Source organism: Dermochelys coriacea, chromosome 18 (assembly GCF_009764565.3).
Source record: "Dermochelys coriacea isolate rDerCor1 chromosome 18, rDerCor1.pri.v4, whole genome shotgun sequence".
NCBI classification, from domain to species: domain Eukaryota; kingdom Metazoa; phylum Chordata; order Testudines; family Dermochelyidae; genus Dermochelys; species Dermochelys coriacea.
This window is the reverse complement of record NC_050085.1, coordinates 19,628,134-19,647,577: the sequence shown is the minus strand read 5'-3', so window position 1 is coordinate 19,647,577 and position 19,444 is coordinate 19,628,134. Positions and strand designations below refer to the sequence as shown.

At 41.0% G+C, this 19,444-nt stretch overlaps 1 protein-coding gene across 8 annotated transcripts in view; it reads right to left on the bottom strand.

Moving 5' to 3' along the window:
- Positions 1 to 19,444, bottom strand: part of PRDM16 (PR/SET domain 16) — a 454,451-nt gene that overhangs the window by 8,775 nt on the left and 426,232 nt on the right. For 5 of the 8 annotated variants that reach the window (XM_043499846.1, XM_038376894.2, XM_043499852.1 and 2 more), the window contains 6 exons: positions 16,713 to 16,882; positions 15,413 to 15,490; positions 8,111 to 8,280; positions 6,452 to 6,626; positions 2,470 to 2,700; positions 624 to 798 (listed from right to left, as the gene is read on the bottom strand). In XM_043499846.1, the coding sequence (XP_043355781.1) occupies positions 624 to 798; positions 2,470 to 2,700; positions 6,452 to 6,626; positions 8,111 to 8,280; positions 15,413 to 15,490; positions 16,713 to 16,882 (999 nt within the window). The remainder of the gene's footprint in view (positions 1 to 623; positions 799 to 2,469; positions 2,701 to 6,451; positions 6,627 to 8,110; positions 8,281 to 15,412; positions 15,491 to 16,712; positions 16,883 to 19,444) is intronic. The other 3 variants (XM_043499847.1, XM_038376892.2, XM_043499850.1) reach the window with 1 other exon arrangement.

Below are 19,444 nucleotides of genomic sequence, written 5' to 3'. Positions count from 1 at the left end.
TTGATAAGAAGGAGGATTTTATTTTAAAGGTGGAGTGGCATTAGGTTTAAAGCTTAATGCACAAAACAATGGCATTTTCTAAATTTGCTTAAGATAATGCAATTCTCCAAGCACGTCTAGAAACTATCATTCTGAATCAGATTTTATGTTTTTATTATTAAATCCTGTTATATTTTACTGCTGTTTCAAAGGGCCAGATGCTCAACTGGTATAAATTGTCATTATTCCAGTGAAACCAATATATTCCAATATATACCAGCTGAGGATTTGGCCCAAAGTTTGTAACTATTGCATTATTATATTTCTATATACAGTTCTATAGACAGATATAGATAGATGAACTACATCGCTATATAGCTATAAACCTGCACTCACTCCACAAAGTTATAAGGGTATGTGAAACTGATTATATACAATTTGAGTTAACAATTCCCTCCCAACCCCTATTTCTCCTGGACTGCAACATGGTAGCAAGCAGATGTGATTTACAAGTTAGTCTTCACCATCAGAATTCCAATTCAGCATGGACAGAACACAGACCTGGCTAAAGGAACACAGCTGTCTGATAATCCCATGCTAAATGCTGGAGGTAAGCTCGATAAAATGTTCTGTCATATACCTACCTGGTTTTTAGCCTGCCTGTACAGAGTCTGTTTTATTGTCTCAGAGTCTAAGGTGGAATTAAACACATCTTTAACTTCAAATGCTTCCTCGGCTGCTTTGCGAAGATCCAGCCCCTTCCCAAAATTCGGCATCTGCTCCAAATCTAACAAGCCGGCTTCGTCCTCCTCAATACACCTGTACCAATGACCAGGGGAAGGGGTTGACCTGTTGTTAGCTCATCTCACCGTTTACAATCTAACCAATGTGTGTGTTGCTAACTCGGTGCCTGCATGCACATACCATGGGATTCTCACAAGCCACATGCATGAAGAGACAGACAGACAGATGGACCAAAAAATGCACATGATGCAAGGAGCAAAGAAGAAGTGGAATGCATGGTTACACACATACATCTCAAGCATTAGTGCTACCATATGTTCTGTGGTTCGGTGTGGTTACCGTTTTCATTCTGGTCTCCTATTCAGAGATGCCTGATTACTAGCTATTCCTGAAAGTTGGAGGAATAGAGCCATTGCACCATATTCCCTCCCCAGGGGTTACAATAGGCTTAATTGGAAAACAATGACACACTGAAAAAACCCTCTGAATATAATAATACTTTCATCCATAGATATCAAAGCATCATTAGTGGATAGAAACCTGTGGCACAAGAGAGGCTAAGATCTACGATTTCAATAGAGGACTTTAATGTTGAGTGCCCAATGTTTTGGACCAACATGAGATATCTACGGCCTGGTTTTCCCAAACACCAATGACCCCAATGGAAGTCAGTTTGAGTTGCAGATGCTCCTCTCCTCTGAAAATACTGAGAGCCAAAAATAGACTTTTCCTGAACATTTAGGCTTAAAGGGACTTAAATGCTAGAGCGCATAGTGAGTCAATGGCAGAGTGACGTATAGAAGCCTGATTTCCTGCCGTATCTACAGGAGCACACTTTGGATGAACTTTGGCATGCCAGCTCATGGATGCAAAGCAACAGATTTTGTGAAAGGCAAGTGGGTAAGAGAGCTAACAGAAGGAGTGGATTCCATTTTGCACCATTGTTTATATCTTTACAATCAAACACTGCTATAGTTTATTGCACTTTCTAATGTGCAGTTATCCTAGGTTCTTTCACGCTAATGCTCTACCTCATACTGTAAACTACATCTGCAGCAGATAGTTGCCTATTTTTGTTTACACAGCTTTACACTGGGATGCTTTGTATTGTCAACCTGGATAGGCACGTGAGTAAAACAGAATACCAATTAAATATTAAAAAAGTGTCCTTTTTGTACCTGCAAATGTCTTCCTGGTGGTTTATGAACCAGGGTGCACAGCATGGATGGCACAAAAAGCAAACAAAGGCATGGGGACACATCCACTCTGCCCACACAAAGGCCAGCCACACCATCTCATCTGAAATTAATGCAGGGCCTTGCATCCTGAGACAAGAGGATGCTGCCATTTTGCTGCAGATAACATGGGTGGGGTAGTGGAAAACTGCCATTATCTAGATTTCCTTGCATCAGCTCTCTTTTCACTGACCAGGGTTTAAAAATCGAGACACATTGCCACTGTGTCAGGTAGAAGAGTTCATGATACATTGAGGAGGCTGGTTTTTTCATGTGCTGTTTGCCTTTCCCGCTGTGCATTTTTCAGGCCTTGTGTATCTGTCGTCTTATATTTTTGCATTTCAGTTTATTTATTTGTGCTCTCCACCATGGTGAAAATGAAGTTCCTAGAGCAAACTGGAAGTACGATTCATGGTTTGAAAAATAAAGTGATACCGCCCATGACCTGTTAATGACACAGGGTGAGAAATCTAACCCCATTCTGCTTCCCAGAGGAAATGGCCCCACCCACCTTCGGGTATGGTCAAAGCTCATGGTGAGGGATGTGGGCTCTTCATCCTCTTCATCTTCAAACGTTCCTTGGGGCTCCGTCGTGGGTGATACTGTTTCATCCTGTGACTTCCCTGTCAAGCTGTCGTCATCTTCCTCCTCCAATTCTTCCTCCTCCTCATCCACATCTTCTGGTTTCTCATTTGCTAACCCATGACACTGGGAGTTGCTATCAATGTCTTGGATTTCTGGCCTGGAAAGTTTGAGCACCGGGGAAGGAACCAAGATGTCAGTTGAGAGCAGCAATGCATTGCCACTTTGGTGCAAGATTCAGGCATTTAACCATTTATTTGTTATTTATGGTTCAAATGGCTGGGAACAGAAAATACCTATTAGATGATCGAATCCATGCTTCCTCACCAATGCAAGATTGTTCTCTACAGTGTATAGAGCTAATAGAGTGAGTCAAATGTATTCCATTCTTAAAACTAGATTTTGTCCAGTCTGGTTTTAAGTATCTTCACCCTTTGAACTGTAACTTCTATGGGCCAAAGGCCACGTTTTTCTCTGTGCTTATAGTACCAAAATAACCACTCGCCTATCAACAAAGCTCCACATTGGGATAGGTTTCATTACAAACTTTCCCTAATGGCCAACATACATCTTCTTTTGTCCCATTGCCCCTTGCTATACCCATATGGACATGAGAGTAAGTAAGCTGCCAGAAAAATAAAACAAACCAGGTTAAGAGAACAAGATCCCATTTGGTAACAATATATAGGTGGAACAGTCTGAGATGCTGCTAGATCAAATGATAGAAGTTTAACTTTAACTTCTTCACCCAGAAAGTTTCCACAAACAAATTAATTATAAAATCAGGAACATCATTGTCCTGTTGCTTTTGTCGAATGTAGGTTACACTAATTACATGGAGGTCCCATACAAACATTTTTAGCTTTTTTCTTAAACCAAAACAAAAAAGCTTTCAAATTTGGTATCAGCATTGAATGATTATTTGTAAAAACAACAGAGCAGCAGGAACATAATTACAACTGGCCCTGGAATGGAGTGACATTTGTACAACACAGAATGTCCTTTTGGGTTCCCCTGTAGATTAAATATCACTCAGTCAAAATAAGGTTTAAAAAATTAAGGGGAAACTCAGATGTTTTCCAAGCCCTGGATCTTGTCACTTAGTCTAAACACATCATCAGCATGTTTGTTTTAGAGAATTTTGATCGATTTTCTTTAAGGTACAGGCCCAAATTTGATTCTCCCTCTGGATCAATTATACCAGCCTGTGGAGGAGTTCTCCTCTTGTCTATTTTTTAGTCTATATCAGGCAAGGTTGAAAGATTCCTAATTTCCCTCAGGAAATACAGTGAACCTTCCCCTCCCCCCCACCCCATTTTATTTCCACGTGTGCAATCTAAACAAAAACTCTGCTGAGAAGTCTGTATCTGAGATGGGGTTACTTTATCTTGCTTTCAGGGGTGCGATGAAGGCAACAGAGTAGGGAAGGAAATGGAAAACATGTCTAAATTTCACATTTTTACAAGCATTCTGGGTGAAGTGAAGTGTTTTATTCCACATGTAAAGTTCTAAAAGACTGTCGCAACTGTAGCACTGGCAATGAACACAAGGCTGGCCTGCTGGTAAGTTCAGCGCTGAATGCAGTGTAATCATCCAGCATTAGCACAATTTGTTCTTTGTTTATGAATGCAACAGAATATCCAGGGCTGGATTCATGAGTGATGGAGAAAACGAAGGGATCCATAGGAATAGAGCTGGGCAAACACCAAACTTTTTTTCCCCAGGAAAAAATAAACATTTGCCAATATCTAAACATTTGGCAAATTCTGGGTCAGTTTCACCTAATTGTTGATTTGGGGCCTTCCCCCCTCCCATCAAAAAAAGAAAAAATAATCTGAAAAAAATGAAACATTTTGATTGGACATTTTTTTCTATTGAAACATTTCAATTTTTTTTGTTTGAAACAACTTTGTTTAAAAATTTCTTTTAATTTTACTTTAAATATCAAAAGGGTTAAAGAATAGCAGAGTGAAGAACTGAACTGAAATGTTTCATTCAACCCAAAGCAATTTTTTTGAACTTTTCAATTTGCCAGAAATTTCTAAAATTTTCATTTTCTGTCCTATGTGAAACATTTTTTTCCTTTTTGAAATTGCCATTAAATTGAAAATGATGTTATTCACCCAGCTCTACTTGGGAAGGGGGATCCAACATAGCAGTGAGCCCGAGATGCCAGGTGACTTTTGGTGGGAAGGGGATGAAGGGGGAAGTCAAAGGGCCAAATTAAGACTTGCTGTGAGGCAGTGCTGTTCCACAAAAGCTAGTGGCACTCACTGGAGGTCTAAATTTGGCCCAAGGAGTGCAAAGTGTGGAAGGACAGAGAGCTCATGTCTATTCTATACAAACAAGCTATGAGAGGTTGAACAAGGAGTCTGGGTGGGAAGGGGCTTGTTGGAAGCATCTATATGGGGAGAGGGTGATGGTTTTCTGAAGGGGCTGCACTTTGGTGGATCTGGGCCACATTTCCTGTTAAGCCACTGCCATTAACGAGCCTGTTCTGAAGGGCTCTCTTTGATGGGAGAGGGATTCTTTTATATGGATCATGTTTCAGGTGAAAAGGGTGAGACCATTTACCTATGTCTGCTTCCATGCTGAGGTCTAAGCTCAGACTCAGCGATGGAACACAGCACTCGGTTTATTTCCATCCAGGCAGGGTCAAAAACCAAGTCATTACACACGTGGCTTTACTGACACCTACGACGCTGCATTCCTCCTCATCCCTGCTGGCAGTCTTGAACCAAAACCCAGATCTGGTGCTTCTGTGCTCCTTTAGCAATCTCCTGGCTTCAGTGAGATGGTCTGAGTGGTTGGAGGGGGGCAGGTCAGCAATAATGGATATTTTTAGAGGTTTTAGAGTGGTTGGAGGGGAGAATGAGGTTTTCACAAGTCGTTCATATTGGGGATAACTCTGCAGAATACAATCAGCTCCCGCAAAGCTGCATTCGCTCCAAATTTGCCTTCACTAATTGTTCTGTGGCCATTTCCACAGGCTCGAGTGGTTTCACACTGAAGGTACATTAGGGTATGTCCACACTGCAAAGGAAAACCTGGGGCACCAACTCTCAGATCCTGGGCCAATTGACTGGGGCTTATGGACCTAAAAATAGCAGTGTAGATATTCCTGCTCGGATGAGAGCCTGGGCTCTGAGACTTGGCGCCGTGGCTTTTTCTGTGCCTCTTGACACTTGGAGCTGGGTGATGAAAGGAATTAAAGATATATGGTGGCCAGGCCTTTGGAGTAGAAATGCACCAAGAGCACTTGCAGAACTCTCCCAAGAACAATATTGATCCCAGAGGCAAACAAGAAACTAAATGTCTGTATATCATGAAAAGAAGAAGACCAGACTCTTAAATCAAGGCTGAGTTTTGAAAAGTGAACCTCTTGACTTATGATGAGTGTCTGATTCTTCCTCAGTAGTGCCCTTCCCCACTGAATTCTGTGCTCATGGGAGGGTCCTCCACTTACACTTGCTCCCAAAGACACCACTTCCATTCCTCACAGGCTGTACACTAGTCTGAGCTTTACCACTCATTCTGTGACAGAACTTGGGCTCCTTAGAGACTTAGACTCCTTATACAGAGCTTTCCAAGGCTTTTCTGCAAACTTGATGGATCACTTGATGGTTACCTGTTCTGTTCATTCCCTCTGAAGCACATGACACTGGCCACTGTTGGAAGATAGTCTACTGGGCTAGATGGACCTATATGGCTGTTCTTATGTAATTTCTGCCAAAAACAGAAAAGAATTGGGACTCCTGTATAAGGAGTCTAAATTGAGTGCCTTGCGGGATTCTCATTATTACTCTAATCTCTTCAGACTATTTGAAATCAAGCCCTGAACATGGAGATGGCTGGCCAGCCTTTGAACAGTCTGGTAAGAAGTGTCCATTAGTGTGGCTTTGTTTGTTTACCTTTTATCTGTTAAAGTTGATGCTTGATTCATCTCGCTATTTGCAATAAAATTTCTGATTTCAGAGAAATACGAGTCCTCTTTCTCGTCTAAAAGTGCATGGTTGTCTGGCTCCGAGTTTGGGGAGGAGGCACTGGTCCCAAGGTGGTTAGTAATGACTCCAGAGTGCTGGCTCACTGCACAGGGGACAAGGGACAGGAGAAATATCAGGTATTGCCAACACTGCTCTCAATAAAAACAAGGAGGAAAATTAATGCAATAAAGCATTTACTGCATGGTAAGAATTTACATTGAAAGTTTCAGGAAAGTTTCAGGAAACAAAAATCTTGGCAGAAAAAGCTGATATCTTCCAAAAGTGAATGTGCACAGAGAGACTTAATTAGTATCTGTATAGGGACGGGTTATATTATTAAGTACTGTTATCTATCTATCCTAGGTTCTTCACATAGTGCACAGTCAACCTATGGAACTCCTTGCCGGAGGATGTTGTGAAGGCCAAGACCATAACAGGCTTCAAAAAAGAACTAGATAAATTCATGGAGGATAGGTTCATCAGTGGCTATTAGTTAGGATGAGCAGGAATGGTGTCCCTAGCCTCTGTTTGCCAGAAGCTGGGAATGAGCGACAGGGGATGGATCACTTGATGATTCCCTGTTCTGTTCATTCCCTCTGAGGCACCTGGCACTGGCCACTGTCGGAAGACAGGATCCTGGGCTAGATGGCCCTTTGGTCTGACCCAGTAGGGCCATTCTTACGTTCTTATTTTCTTATCTGCCCCCCACTACTGCAGTATCTGAGCACCTCGCAGGCTTTAATGAATTTATCATCACAGCACTGTGGGCAGGTAGGGCAGGGTTATGGTTCCCATTTGACATATGCAGGAACGGAGGCATGGAGAACTGAAGGGCCAGAATTTTAAAAGTATCTAGGCACCTAAAGGTGCAGATAGGCACCTAATGAGATTTTCAAACATGCCCAGGGCACTTCTGAAAATTCTTAAGGGGCTTCAATACCTTTAATAAGTGACTTGCCCAACGTTACACAAGGAGGCTGAGACAGAGCAGGAAACTGAATCCATGTCTCCGAAGTCCCAACCCTAAGCACTGCACCACGCTTCCTCTCTGTTACTATGGAGTTAGCAGTTCTAAATAATACGTCAAGTTTGTACTGTCACATACACATTTCAGTATTACTGGCATTTACGGTATAAAAACATGGGAGAAGAAGAATTCATTATAAACTTCTGTTTCTATTTGTTTGTAGCTTTTTCAATAAATTTCTTCTCGGCTGATAGTTCATATATTGGATTTCAATACACAGGTTCCTTCTTTCTCTTTGTGGGGTTGGTTTGTTAGATTTTTGCTTATGTGAAAAACAACTTATCTGCTTCCGTTATGTGAGCATCTAAAAATATATTATTTCAGCTTTAAAAAAGTTTGTGTGTGTGAGTGAGTGAGAGACAGATATACAAATACATTTCTTTGTAATTTTAGAAATGCAACATCTAAAATGAATATTTTTCTTTTGCTGCCCAGTAATATTCATGTACAAGAATGGATATTTCCATGAAGATTCTCACATGTGACCCAGAGTGACTTAAATTGGGGATTTCCCTCTCCAGTGTCCCGAACAGAATTACACAGCAGGGTTGACCTCCTACCTGGCACATTCTCATGTTCATGTTTCTTAAGGTGTCGGTCCAAGTTGGTCTGCTGCCCAAAGCATCGGTTACACAGGTGACATTTGAATGGCTTCTCCTTGTTATGGATGTTTCGAACGTGCCGCTGGAGGTTAGAGGAAATGCTGAATGACCTGTCACAGTATTTACACCTGTAAAATAGAAGCAAATGCCAATGAGTGCAACCGAAGGGGGAAAAAAACCTACCATCAAACATTGCTCTATAAATCTTTACTTGACTGTGGAGCTGAAAAGCATGGGGCATTAATCATCTCAGACAATTCTGATATTATTATTATTCAAGATGCAGAAAGAAGGGGTTAGTATTAATTAAGAGGTTAGCCAGTCCAAACAAATAGGAACTTAAAAGTAAATAGTTACTAAATAGACCACTACAAAAGGAGAATTTATGTCTCCCAGGTTTTTTATTTTGTAAAGAAAGAAGAAGGGGGAGAAGGAGATAGAAAGGAAGAGAAAGAAAACCCCATTAACTCATAGATTCACAAGTGACAGAGTCATTTGGAGATAAAATAGACTAGTGATTTTTTGTGAAATTTCTAAAGGGCTGAAGGAACAAAGAAGCGCTCAAGGTGTAGGCCTATTAGCATATAATTAAAAATAATTAATTAATATGTATATTGTGGTAGTACCCAGCATCTGCAAAATAATCTTCAGACACAGAGGGAAATGCACTCCCTGCCCTAAGGAGTATATGCAATCTAAAAATAAAACCATGATTTATTTAGCAAATGAACATGCAAACCAGAAATGACATTTGTAAAGGTGGGGGAAACTTACCCATTGGTGGGAAGTTAGTGAATGTAAGGAGCCATGGTAGAGAGCATTGGGAAAGACTCTCCTTTCAGATAAGTCTCTGCAGAACCCACAGTTGATGTGTCAGCAGTTCATTTCCAAACTACGCCGGCCCAACACACTTTATATTCAGTGTCTTTGAAACAAAGTAGGAGTATACAGGCCTTTGCAAATGCAATGGTGCCTTGAGAGCCCAAACCCTCTGCACTCATTTGTATTGAGGAACAAGAATGTACCTAACTTACTGAAGAGGGCAGCTTTGAGCCACAAGGAAGGTTTTCAGTATTGAAGATTTCAAATGTTAAGTCCTTTTTATATCGGTCTGAATCTCAGTAAGTTAATACTCATCAAGTCTCCTTTCCCCAAGTCCCATCACCACAATCCGCAACAACAGTGAAATTCTTTCTCCTCTGTGGACTTTTGCAAATCGTTTAAACTTTCTGGACCAATTTCTGCACTCACACCAGCATAAATCCTCAGTAACTATACTTATTTTAAAGGGAGTTGCTCTGGATATATACGGGCATAACCAAAAGCAAAATTTGGCCCATTAAACCCAGCTCCTGCAGAACACAACATAAACCCTGCTGTTGGGCAAGTCTTGTTAATTTTATGAAATTTCCTAGTCCCATTTACTTCAGTGAGAGGCCTTGGGTGTGAGGAAGGCAATCAGGGTTGAACTCTTGTACCATGTGGCTCTGAAACTAGAGTCAGCCCATCAGTAAGACATAATGTTGGTTTTTTAAAAAAACATAAAAGATTCAAATGAGGGAGGGGTGGAAGTGTCAAAAATCTATGCTCTGGCGGCGCACACACACCTTCTGGATGTGCTGCAGCTGTGCCTGTGACTTGGTCTCTAAAATATATGTTCATATATTGTTGGAAGTCACAGAGATACACAGTATATATGAAACTCTCCCTCCAAATATTTATGGATTCCACATCCACCTCTGTGTTCCCTACAGTTAAATCACAAATGAGGATCAGGACATTAGCTATAATGTACCTTCATCCTCAACACACGAGGAAACACACCCAGTCTTTTGCTTTATCACATTTTTTTCAAAATGCCTTTCTCCAAAATTCTTTTCCAAACACATTTCTTTTTTAACTCAACTCTTACAACATGCAAACTGAACCAGCGATGAAAACAGAGCACGCTGCCTCTTTGGACGCTTGCTTTTGTTGGCAACAAGAAAGCCAAAAAACCCATGTTCTGTATTGATGAACCAAGTTTTGTACAGCGCCCTTTCCCTTCCTCAAATTGAAGGGTCTGATTTATATTTATATTGAGCATCTGCACCTTCTACTGAGGCCACCCAAAGATGAGGGTGCCCATGACTTCTTGTAATCAAGATTAAAAGGTCCAAATAACAACATGTCCCAATTATTCCATAGATGCCTGGCTACCAATTCTTCCTCTTTGTTTTCTAGTCTTTGGAACTATAGTAAGAACATCATACAGGACAATGTAAGAAAGTATGCTCTTTGACTCATCAGTGTCATATTTTTGAATACTCACCTACACACAGAGCTAAACAAACCATAAATAAACAAAGGTGATGCTAAAATTGGCAGGAACCCCCCAATTAAACCAACCCAAAAGCATGTTAAGCCACTTCAAGTAGCTCTCTATTAGCTGAATGAACTGCGCTTCCAAAGAACCGGCCGTCACACTGAGAAATTGAGTTTGAACTATGTGTGTGCTGTAAAACAATCAAGAAATTCTCAGGAATTCACAAGGTTTGACAAATCAAGGGAAGCTGTCTATGGGTGAGAGTGTTTGGGAGGAGGGAGGGGCACACACACCATAGCTCTGGCAGTTCCCATAGCGGGTATGACCACAGATCACACAGGCAGGTCAAACGTCACTGGAAGTGCAGGAAAGCAACACCCCAAGATCACTCCTGTTTTGATTTGAAGGTACATCAACCCTTATCCTGTCTTCAGGCTTCTAGCAATATAAAAAGGAAGGGGAGAGGGATACTGTAAAATGACACAGATCTCTAGAAATGGACAAAGGTCATTTAGCTTCTTGAATGCAGAAGCTTCTACTTCTCTGGCCTAGACTTCTGCAAACTTGCCCCCCTAAGGTCCGCTCCAAATGCTGGTAAGACTAGCCTTCTGGCTACTGCTCCAACCACTCGCTCTGACTACCACTGCTCTGGCCACTGCGCTCCCAGTAGCTCTTCACTAACTGATCCGTCACCTCCACACCAAACACAAGCTTCTTGTTTTTGCGTTCAAGGCTCTTCACAACTGAGCCCTGCCTCGCTTTGCTCTAATAACCTCTCCTTAGCATCTCCCTCCTTCACTCAGACAGTGATACCAGCCTTCGCTGTCCACCAGTCAGTGTCTTGTGTATTGGAAATACTCCTTGATAAAAACCCATACAGCTTATTTCTCGTCCTCCCTCAAATCCCTCCTTAGGGCTCCCCACACCACCCTGCCTGCTGAGCGTGACTAGATTGGTGAGAACTCCTTCCATGGCCTTCCTTTTCTTATTCCCTTTCTCTTCCTGAGTCTACCATTCCTCACCCGACCTCTACCCGCAGTTAAAAAATTAAACCCCAGCCAAACATGTAATTCCCCAAGTGGTGCCAATTGCTTGTATGTTATATTCCAATCCCTTCTGTCTGCTTTGTGTCTTTTAGACTTTATGCCATTTGGGGTAGTGACTGCCTCTTATCTGTGTTTGTACAGTGCCTGACACAATAGGGCTTCACTCCTCACTGGGGCCTCTGACTGCTACCATAATATATAATTGTTTACTGCTGGTGCTACTATTGTAGGTCTACTTGCCATGTCCGGCTCACATTACTCACATGAGAAGTTCCAGGGACTTCAAAGGGAGTATGCATGAGTAAAGCAAGAAGGATTTGGCCCCATGTTTGTCAGTTTATTTAGATGTTCAGGAAGCCTTTGAAAAGTTTCGCTTGACAGGCCCTTGCTTTAACTATGAGCTATGGGGATCCAGGGTAGGATATGGAGAATGGATAAAGAGCTTTTTAAAAAAACAGAAAACAGAGGGACATGTGAAGGGAGGTATTTCTAATGTCTGTGAGTGCAGGGACGAGGGAGACGTACTGTATTAAATGTGGTCCCAGAGGGGTCAGAACTTGGATCTCTGCTGGTTTTAATCTAAATAAATTACCTCGACAGAGAGACCAACTTTAAATTTAGGGAAGAGGTAAATGCAGTGGCTGAAGGAACATAGAACACAAAAGGAGTTGCATTTGGTTTGTAAACTCACTGACAAATTGCTAGTGAAATTTATTGCTGAGCAATTTAAAATAATACACCAGCAGGCTCAAAAATAATAAGCAGGAACAAATGATGGATAGCAATGAGCCAGAGCTGGGGAACTTTGAGAAAGATCTCAGAGAAATAGTGGACAACCCTTAAGACCTCAAGGAATACGGAGACATGGTTTAAAAAACCAGTTGGAGAGAAAAAAGCAGTTAGAACACCGATGTATAATATTGTGTAATGGAGCTAGTCACCATAGAACTAAGATACTCTGATTAAATCACAACTGGAATATTACGGTGCCTTGTTCTTACTACACTATAAGTAATATGATTCCACTTGTAAAACTTTACATTTATTTGAAGACTCAATAACATGAGCTGTAAAGACAGTAAAAGCCCTTAAACATATGGGTCCATATTCCTTCCCTATGTAACTTCCTAGTCTTGAGTAGAGTTTCACCAGAGATGCATTTAGCCCAGGATCTTTAACAGAAAACAAAAAAGAAGAGATTTTTATTGAACTATGTGCAATCTTAAACGACATGGTAAACGTCAGCTGTAGTTGTTAGTTTCAACTTAGTGCAGACAACAGGACATGGGGGCCTAAAAGGAAATTAAAGAAAAACAAATTCAAAACAGACGTCAGGAAGCACATCTTTATAGAAAGAATCGCAGATCTAGGGAACAGCCTAACAGGCAAGGTTGCCAAGGCTCCAGGATTGGGTGTAATTCAAGAATCAATTAGATGGCATCCTGGAGGGAATGGACTTTTGAAAGAGGGAATAAGCCTTGTTGAACCAAATGGCCTTTGCTTGTTCTTGATTCTGGTTTTATGTAGTTTCAAAGCAGGAGGGGGAAAGCCCCCACAAAACACCCTTGTATTCTTGTGTTTTAAACAGTAAGAGGGTCATTAAAAAAACCTGCTTCTTCTGAATCTTGCTTTGCAGTCCAAGGAGAAGGATGACAGAGCCCTGTTTTTTTACTACCTGAGTTGCCAGAGATATTTGACATTATTTCACAACAAGCCAAACTTATTTTGTCCTCCTCTGAAGGAAATTGAAATAGTTAAGTTTGATTGCTTTGTTTTATTCTTGGGTTCCGAAACATACTGTTGAATTTTAGACCAGATGGGGGAAAAGAACTGTAGATAGGAAAGAATGCCATCTAAATCCATTGTATCACATAGATCTGCACACGTCATGATACAGTCAAATCATCTTCAGCCATTTTCCTTTTAAATACGTATGTATAGTACATTAGTATGTGTGACTCAGTAACAAAATAAGTAGCACTTTAAAATTTCAAAACATTGTACAAACTTTAGTTAATTAGCTCCCATCATGTAATGTATTTTTCCATTTTACAGATGGGGAAACTAAGACATATACAGGTAAAGTGACTTGCCAAAGGTGAGACAGTTTATCAGTGACAGTCAGGAACAGAACCTACATCTCCTGATTTGCTAATTCTTGCTCTAACAAGACTGCTTCTGTATTCATGCATGTACATTTGTATCTCTGGGTCTGTGTTCCATGTAGGTGGTTTTGTTTATGTTTGTGCACATGTGAGTTTGAATAATCTTCCAAATTACAAGCGTGAACATAGGAACTGCTTAAAGAATCAAAAGAAAAGTTGCAACAAGAACAAAAAAATCCTGATAATCAGCCAGGTCCCTTAACCCAGACAAAGTCAATGTTTGCTAAAAAAGCTTTCAAAACAATTATTGTTGCTAAAGTTGGAAATCGCAGTTCTCAGAGAGCAAAAGAAAATCAATGATAATTAAAGTCTTCTGTAAACATAGCACTAACTCTCAGGAGTACTATTCCAATGCAACATTGTCCAGAAGTCAATCCTCTATTACAAAAACACACACACAGAGCTCATTTTCTGGGAGAAGACCAGATCAAATAAATCTTTATTTTCCTAACCTTTGTTAGGTTGCATGTCTCCTTTTTTGGAAGAAAACTAGACTCACCATCTGTGCATAATTGGGAGTGTGCATTTTGGTGAAACAAGGGTGTGGAGTGAATATGCAGTATTCATTCACCTCATATCAAATAATGGAATTGAAGAATTAGAAGAATAGTGAGTGGTTACAAAATATATGCCATTTTAGAGAGGCCTTACAAATAACTCTTTACGTAATGCTTACAAACAAACTTTAACTCTCCTGGAAAGGTTTAAATAAGGGGGAAAGTGGCTTCATTAAATTAAACTAAACCACCAAAAATGTCTAGTATGTTTAACTTAATTAAGTTAAACTAAACCACCAAAAATGTCCAGATGGCCTTTTGCTGTTCCTAAAATTGTTTATATGTGCCTTTATGTGGTCAATATCACAGGTCTCTGTAGTGAGCATAGAGATCCCTATGGTATTAATTACTAAAACACCATCACAACAATGAAAGGTACCTGAATTGTTGATATTAACGCTAAGCCTCAATAACAGTCACCAAGACTTGTTCAGAAAATTCTTATAAATATTATGATAAACTTTGGTGTGGACACAACTTGTCCTTCTCTTGTGTGAGCTCAGTTTTGCATGTACATATGCCTACAAACATTTTATTTCTAAATTTTTGTGAGCAACTAATAAAACGAATTGAAAAATTGAAAGGAAAAAAAGTTTGGCAAATTTTTGCGCCATCATTTTTCAGTGAAAAATATAAATTTTCCAGCTAGCTCTACTAAATTTTCAAACATTTGTACCAAGTGGATTTTGCATACAAAGCTTCTAGCACTTGAATGTGCCCCGGCGGGGCAAACAGGTATAAAAAGAGTGTGTGGGGGTTTGTACACATGCCATTTTGTGCACACACAAGTGCAGACTAAAGGGTGAAAATCAGGCCCTTTACTTATGATGACCAATACTTTCACACTAAGTTCATATTTATTTACTTATTTAGATTTCAGAAAAGATATACAAAAAAGGCTCAATAATCTGTTATTCAAGGCACCTCTGGCAAACATTAAAAGAAAACTAATCTAGCTAAACCCAACAGCAAGCTCACTGGCAACCCCTACAAAACAGTTGAATATTCAAAGACAGTTTTCAGTTCTCATTGAAGTGAATGGTAATGAGAGTGTTAATCAATATGTGTAATACTACGTTTCTACAATATTGTGCAGGGCTAACGTTATTGAAATCAAGGGAATGGCACAGCGGTAAACCAGGCCCTCAACATGTAGGAACGGGATATTATCTGGACAAGAGTATCACCTGTACGGTTGTTCTCCTGTGTGTGTCCGAAGATGCCTTGTCAGATTCGCTGACCGGGGGAAGATCTTACCACAGTACCTAGGAAGGCAAAAGTCAAAGTAACCATGAGTGCCTTAATGCTCTGCAATACAAGGCCAATTCATAACATTCTGTTTCACCCCCATACTCTCTGTCACTTATTTTGGTAACATTCCCAAATGACATTATCCTTTCTCAAATGACCTGTGCAACAACACACTATTAAAGTGCAGGAGAAGCTGGTACAATCAATTGTATTTAAGATGCAGACTAAAAGGAAAAGGGCAAAAGGCAATTGGTTATGCTCAAATACTGAGAATGAACAGGAAAGCAGGATCAAATACCCATCATTACATGACTATAAATTACCATTGTCTGGAAGAACTACTGCAGGTGCGACCATCTGCTTCGAACCAGGTGGTTCAGCTTTAGGAAGTGGTAAGAGACCAGAAAGCAGGAAAATAAGAAAGGGAACTGGATTTCACAATAAACACAAAAGGAGGAGTGTATATATTTACACACACAGAATGCACCACGATAATAACAAATAAAGCTTCAAAATTCTGCCACTGCAAAACCTGACAGTTAATGTTTCCATGTGGGGAACATGAACCAGCATGGATTTACATGATGAATAACAGACTCCAGGGATTTCTGAATACCTAAGTAAAATCTTGGACTAAAGACTAAATGTGAACTGTGGACAAAATGGATGCACCCACCCTCCCAAAAATGCAATGGGAATTGGCATAAAAAATTGGTAATTGCACATAAAAATATGGGTGTGTAGACACAGATTATTGTTATTCAATATGCACGCTCAGATATGGGGTTTTGCAGTGGAATGGATCCAGAAATATTTTTGTGACTGTGCCTACTTTAGACATATTGCTGCATAAATTATCATTTTAAGTGGCAAAGTTTCGGATAGTTGAGGCTACAATGAGCTTGCATTATAAAGCCTTATTTGAGCCCCTCCCCCACATAAATTTGGTTTAGAAAATTCTATTTGGCCTGAGAATTGCTAGATTAAGGCTATAGGTAAAAGGAGGATGCTGAATTTTCTTCAAACAAAAACAGACAGTTTTAAAATTTATGTGTCATCAGAATCCTCTTCTCAGATTCTGCTCTGTGTATCTTTTCTCCACACCCCAGTGGAGATGGTTAACTCCTCCACGTGCCCCATAACATGTCTGTATTGGATGTTGCTTTAACAAGTATGGAACCATAATCCCAAACGGAGCATCTCAGGTTAGTTCTACTGGCAGTGCCTATTCTTTACCTGCAGGTATAGCGCTCCTTGCCCTTGCGCAGGATGGGGTCTGACAGCGTAGGGGGCGGGGACCGGAAGTTGAAGGAGTGATGCGGGAGGGGCTGCAGGGATGTGCCAGTGTCTGCTTTCATGGCTGCAAAACTCTCCAGTTTCTCTGTCATGGTTTCTATGGCTGACATCTGTTTGTACAAGTAGAGAAGTCATGTTATGAAAAGCCACTGAAAGAAGAAAACCGGAGGCACAGAACATGTTTCTCAGCTGTACTGTGTGTTTCCGAAGCTACTGCTGGCTCTAGCCCACATCCTCAGAAGCCAGCTCCACAGAGTAAAATGAAGTGAGCTGTAGCTCACGAAAGCTTATGCTCAAATAAACTTGTTAGTCTCTAAGGTGCCACAAGTACTCCTTTTCTTTTTGCGAATACAGACTAACACGGCTGCTACTCTGAAACCAGAGTAAAATAGGTTCACTTGAAACCAGTCAGTGCACTTGGAAATAATTAACCAGGCTCTGAGAAATCAGCTGAAGATTCAGCTGATAAAGCCAAGCTTGGCTGTACAGTAAGCATCAGAATTTAGAAGCTGTACCAGGCACATTTCTATCATCTGCTATGCCCATATGTTGACTTTTGGCATTAATAACAATCTCAAAACGCACTTGGCTTTTCTCTCCCCCTATCTAAATGAGGCTTAGGGCGGTGGTGGTGAAACTAGATAAGAGTGTTGAATGCAGAAGCTGTAGAGCAAACACTTCCCTCAAACACAAAACAAACACACGCTGGGAATGTAGCATACAGCATTTTATTTTTAATAGAGCATCCACTACACGTAGTCTCACCAAGGGCTTCAGAAGGAGAGGGAGAGACAGACAACCCCAGTGTTGAGAAAAGGAAGGTTTCAGACTGGAAGTAGCTCACAGGGAGGAGGCAGGAGAATTCTAGATGTATGGAGGGGAAAAGAGAACAAGTGAAGGAGTGATCTCCAGCCATGGAGAAGGGACAGCGACCAGGCTGAGCTTGGAGGAGTGAAGAGAGCAGACAGGGAGTAGGTGGATCTGAGGTCAGAGCTAGGATGGGGTGAGTCCCCAGAAAGTTTTGAAAGCTAAGAGGGCAGTGTTTTAATTAGACACAAAGAAGGCTAGGAAGCTAGTAAAGGTGGTGAAAGGGTTGGTGTGATAGGGGCCCATTTCCTGGAGTAGAAGAGAATTCCAGCCAAAATAAAATTAATGTGTCACCAGAATCCTCTTCTCAGTTGAGAGAGTGAGGGTTTAGAGAGGCCATAAACTAAATGTTTTAAAAACTTACAGAAGGTGTGTGTGTTTGGGGTGGGAAATGCAGGGTTGGAGGATCCAGAAAGCCACAGTGGCATGACACCGAGTATGTCTACACTGCAATTAGACATCTGCGGCTGGCCCGTGCCAGCTGACTCAGGCTTGCGGGACTTGGGCTAAAGGGCTGGTTTCCTCAGTTCATGCTCAGGCTGCAGCCCAAGATCTGGGGCCCTCCCACCCCACTATGGCCACTGCTCTATGCAGAAGGTGCATGAGCAGGGATGGACAATACTAACGGGTCTTTATCATCGGTAATTTCTAGGATTTATGGAAGCTGATTCATCAGTGGCTGTCATATCATACAGGACTGGGATCAGGGCACTGGAACAATTTGTATCGTGGGGGTGCTGGGAGCCATTAAACCAAAATGTAAACCCTGTATATGATGAAAACCACTTCAAGCCTGGGGCTGCAGCAGCAGCCCCAGCACCTCTAGTTCCAGCACCTATTCATGGGATTAAATGACCAAAGTGTGATGGGTAAACAGACCCAGGGGACAGCAAATAAATCCAGTCACATGCAAAAATAAATATGGAGAAAAAGCAAAATGAAACGTCATTAATTTCATTAGACTCAAAAAGCTCATGCAGAAAATTGCAGGGAGAAATTCAATTTAGAGGAACTGGCCAATGTTATTAACATTTGTTTCTCCACCCACGAGGAGTCTTTTAAGACACCAAACTGAAAATTTGGGTGAAACAAACAAGCAAGCAATAAAACTGCCTCCTTGCTGCAGATTACATCATAAAGAAAAAGTGAGTGATAGGGGGAGTGGGATCCTGTGAGCTGGAGAGCCAGCCGCAGAGCAGGGGAGACAGCGAGTGAGCGGAAGGGAGTAGGAAGCCATATATCAAAACCTAGATGCTCTAGTGTACAGGAAGGGCTGACCTTTTACACGTTTACACTATATTAAACTGGGTTGGGGGGAAATGAGAGCCAAGATATTGTTTGACAACCATCCATAAACCTTAAAAAAAGAGGAACAGTAAAGCCATTTCTCATTAATAGAGCCACAGCCCGTTAGCTGGAGACTCAGAGCCTATGATAAATAGTAAGTAACACTTAGCACCAGCCATTTGAAAAGGTTACTTGAGCATTTACAGCAAAAGTCCAGCCCTAGGTGCCAGTCATATAACAAAACCATCATGTTAAAATGCTATCTGGATCTTTCAGAGCCATGTCACTTTGTCCTTTGCTGGAATACCTGGAGATATCTTTTGTTGTGCCCTGTTCTTTAGGCACTTAGTCAGAGATGTTTGCTAGCATGACAGCTGTGGGCTTATTTTAAAATTCTAAACACGGGTCATGGCCTCTCTAGTGGTAGAGGTGCTTTGTTATTTAGGGGACAAGTGACTAGTATAATAAAAAGAAAGGAAGAAGAAAAGAAAGTTAACAGGTGGGAAAGGGTTTGCCGT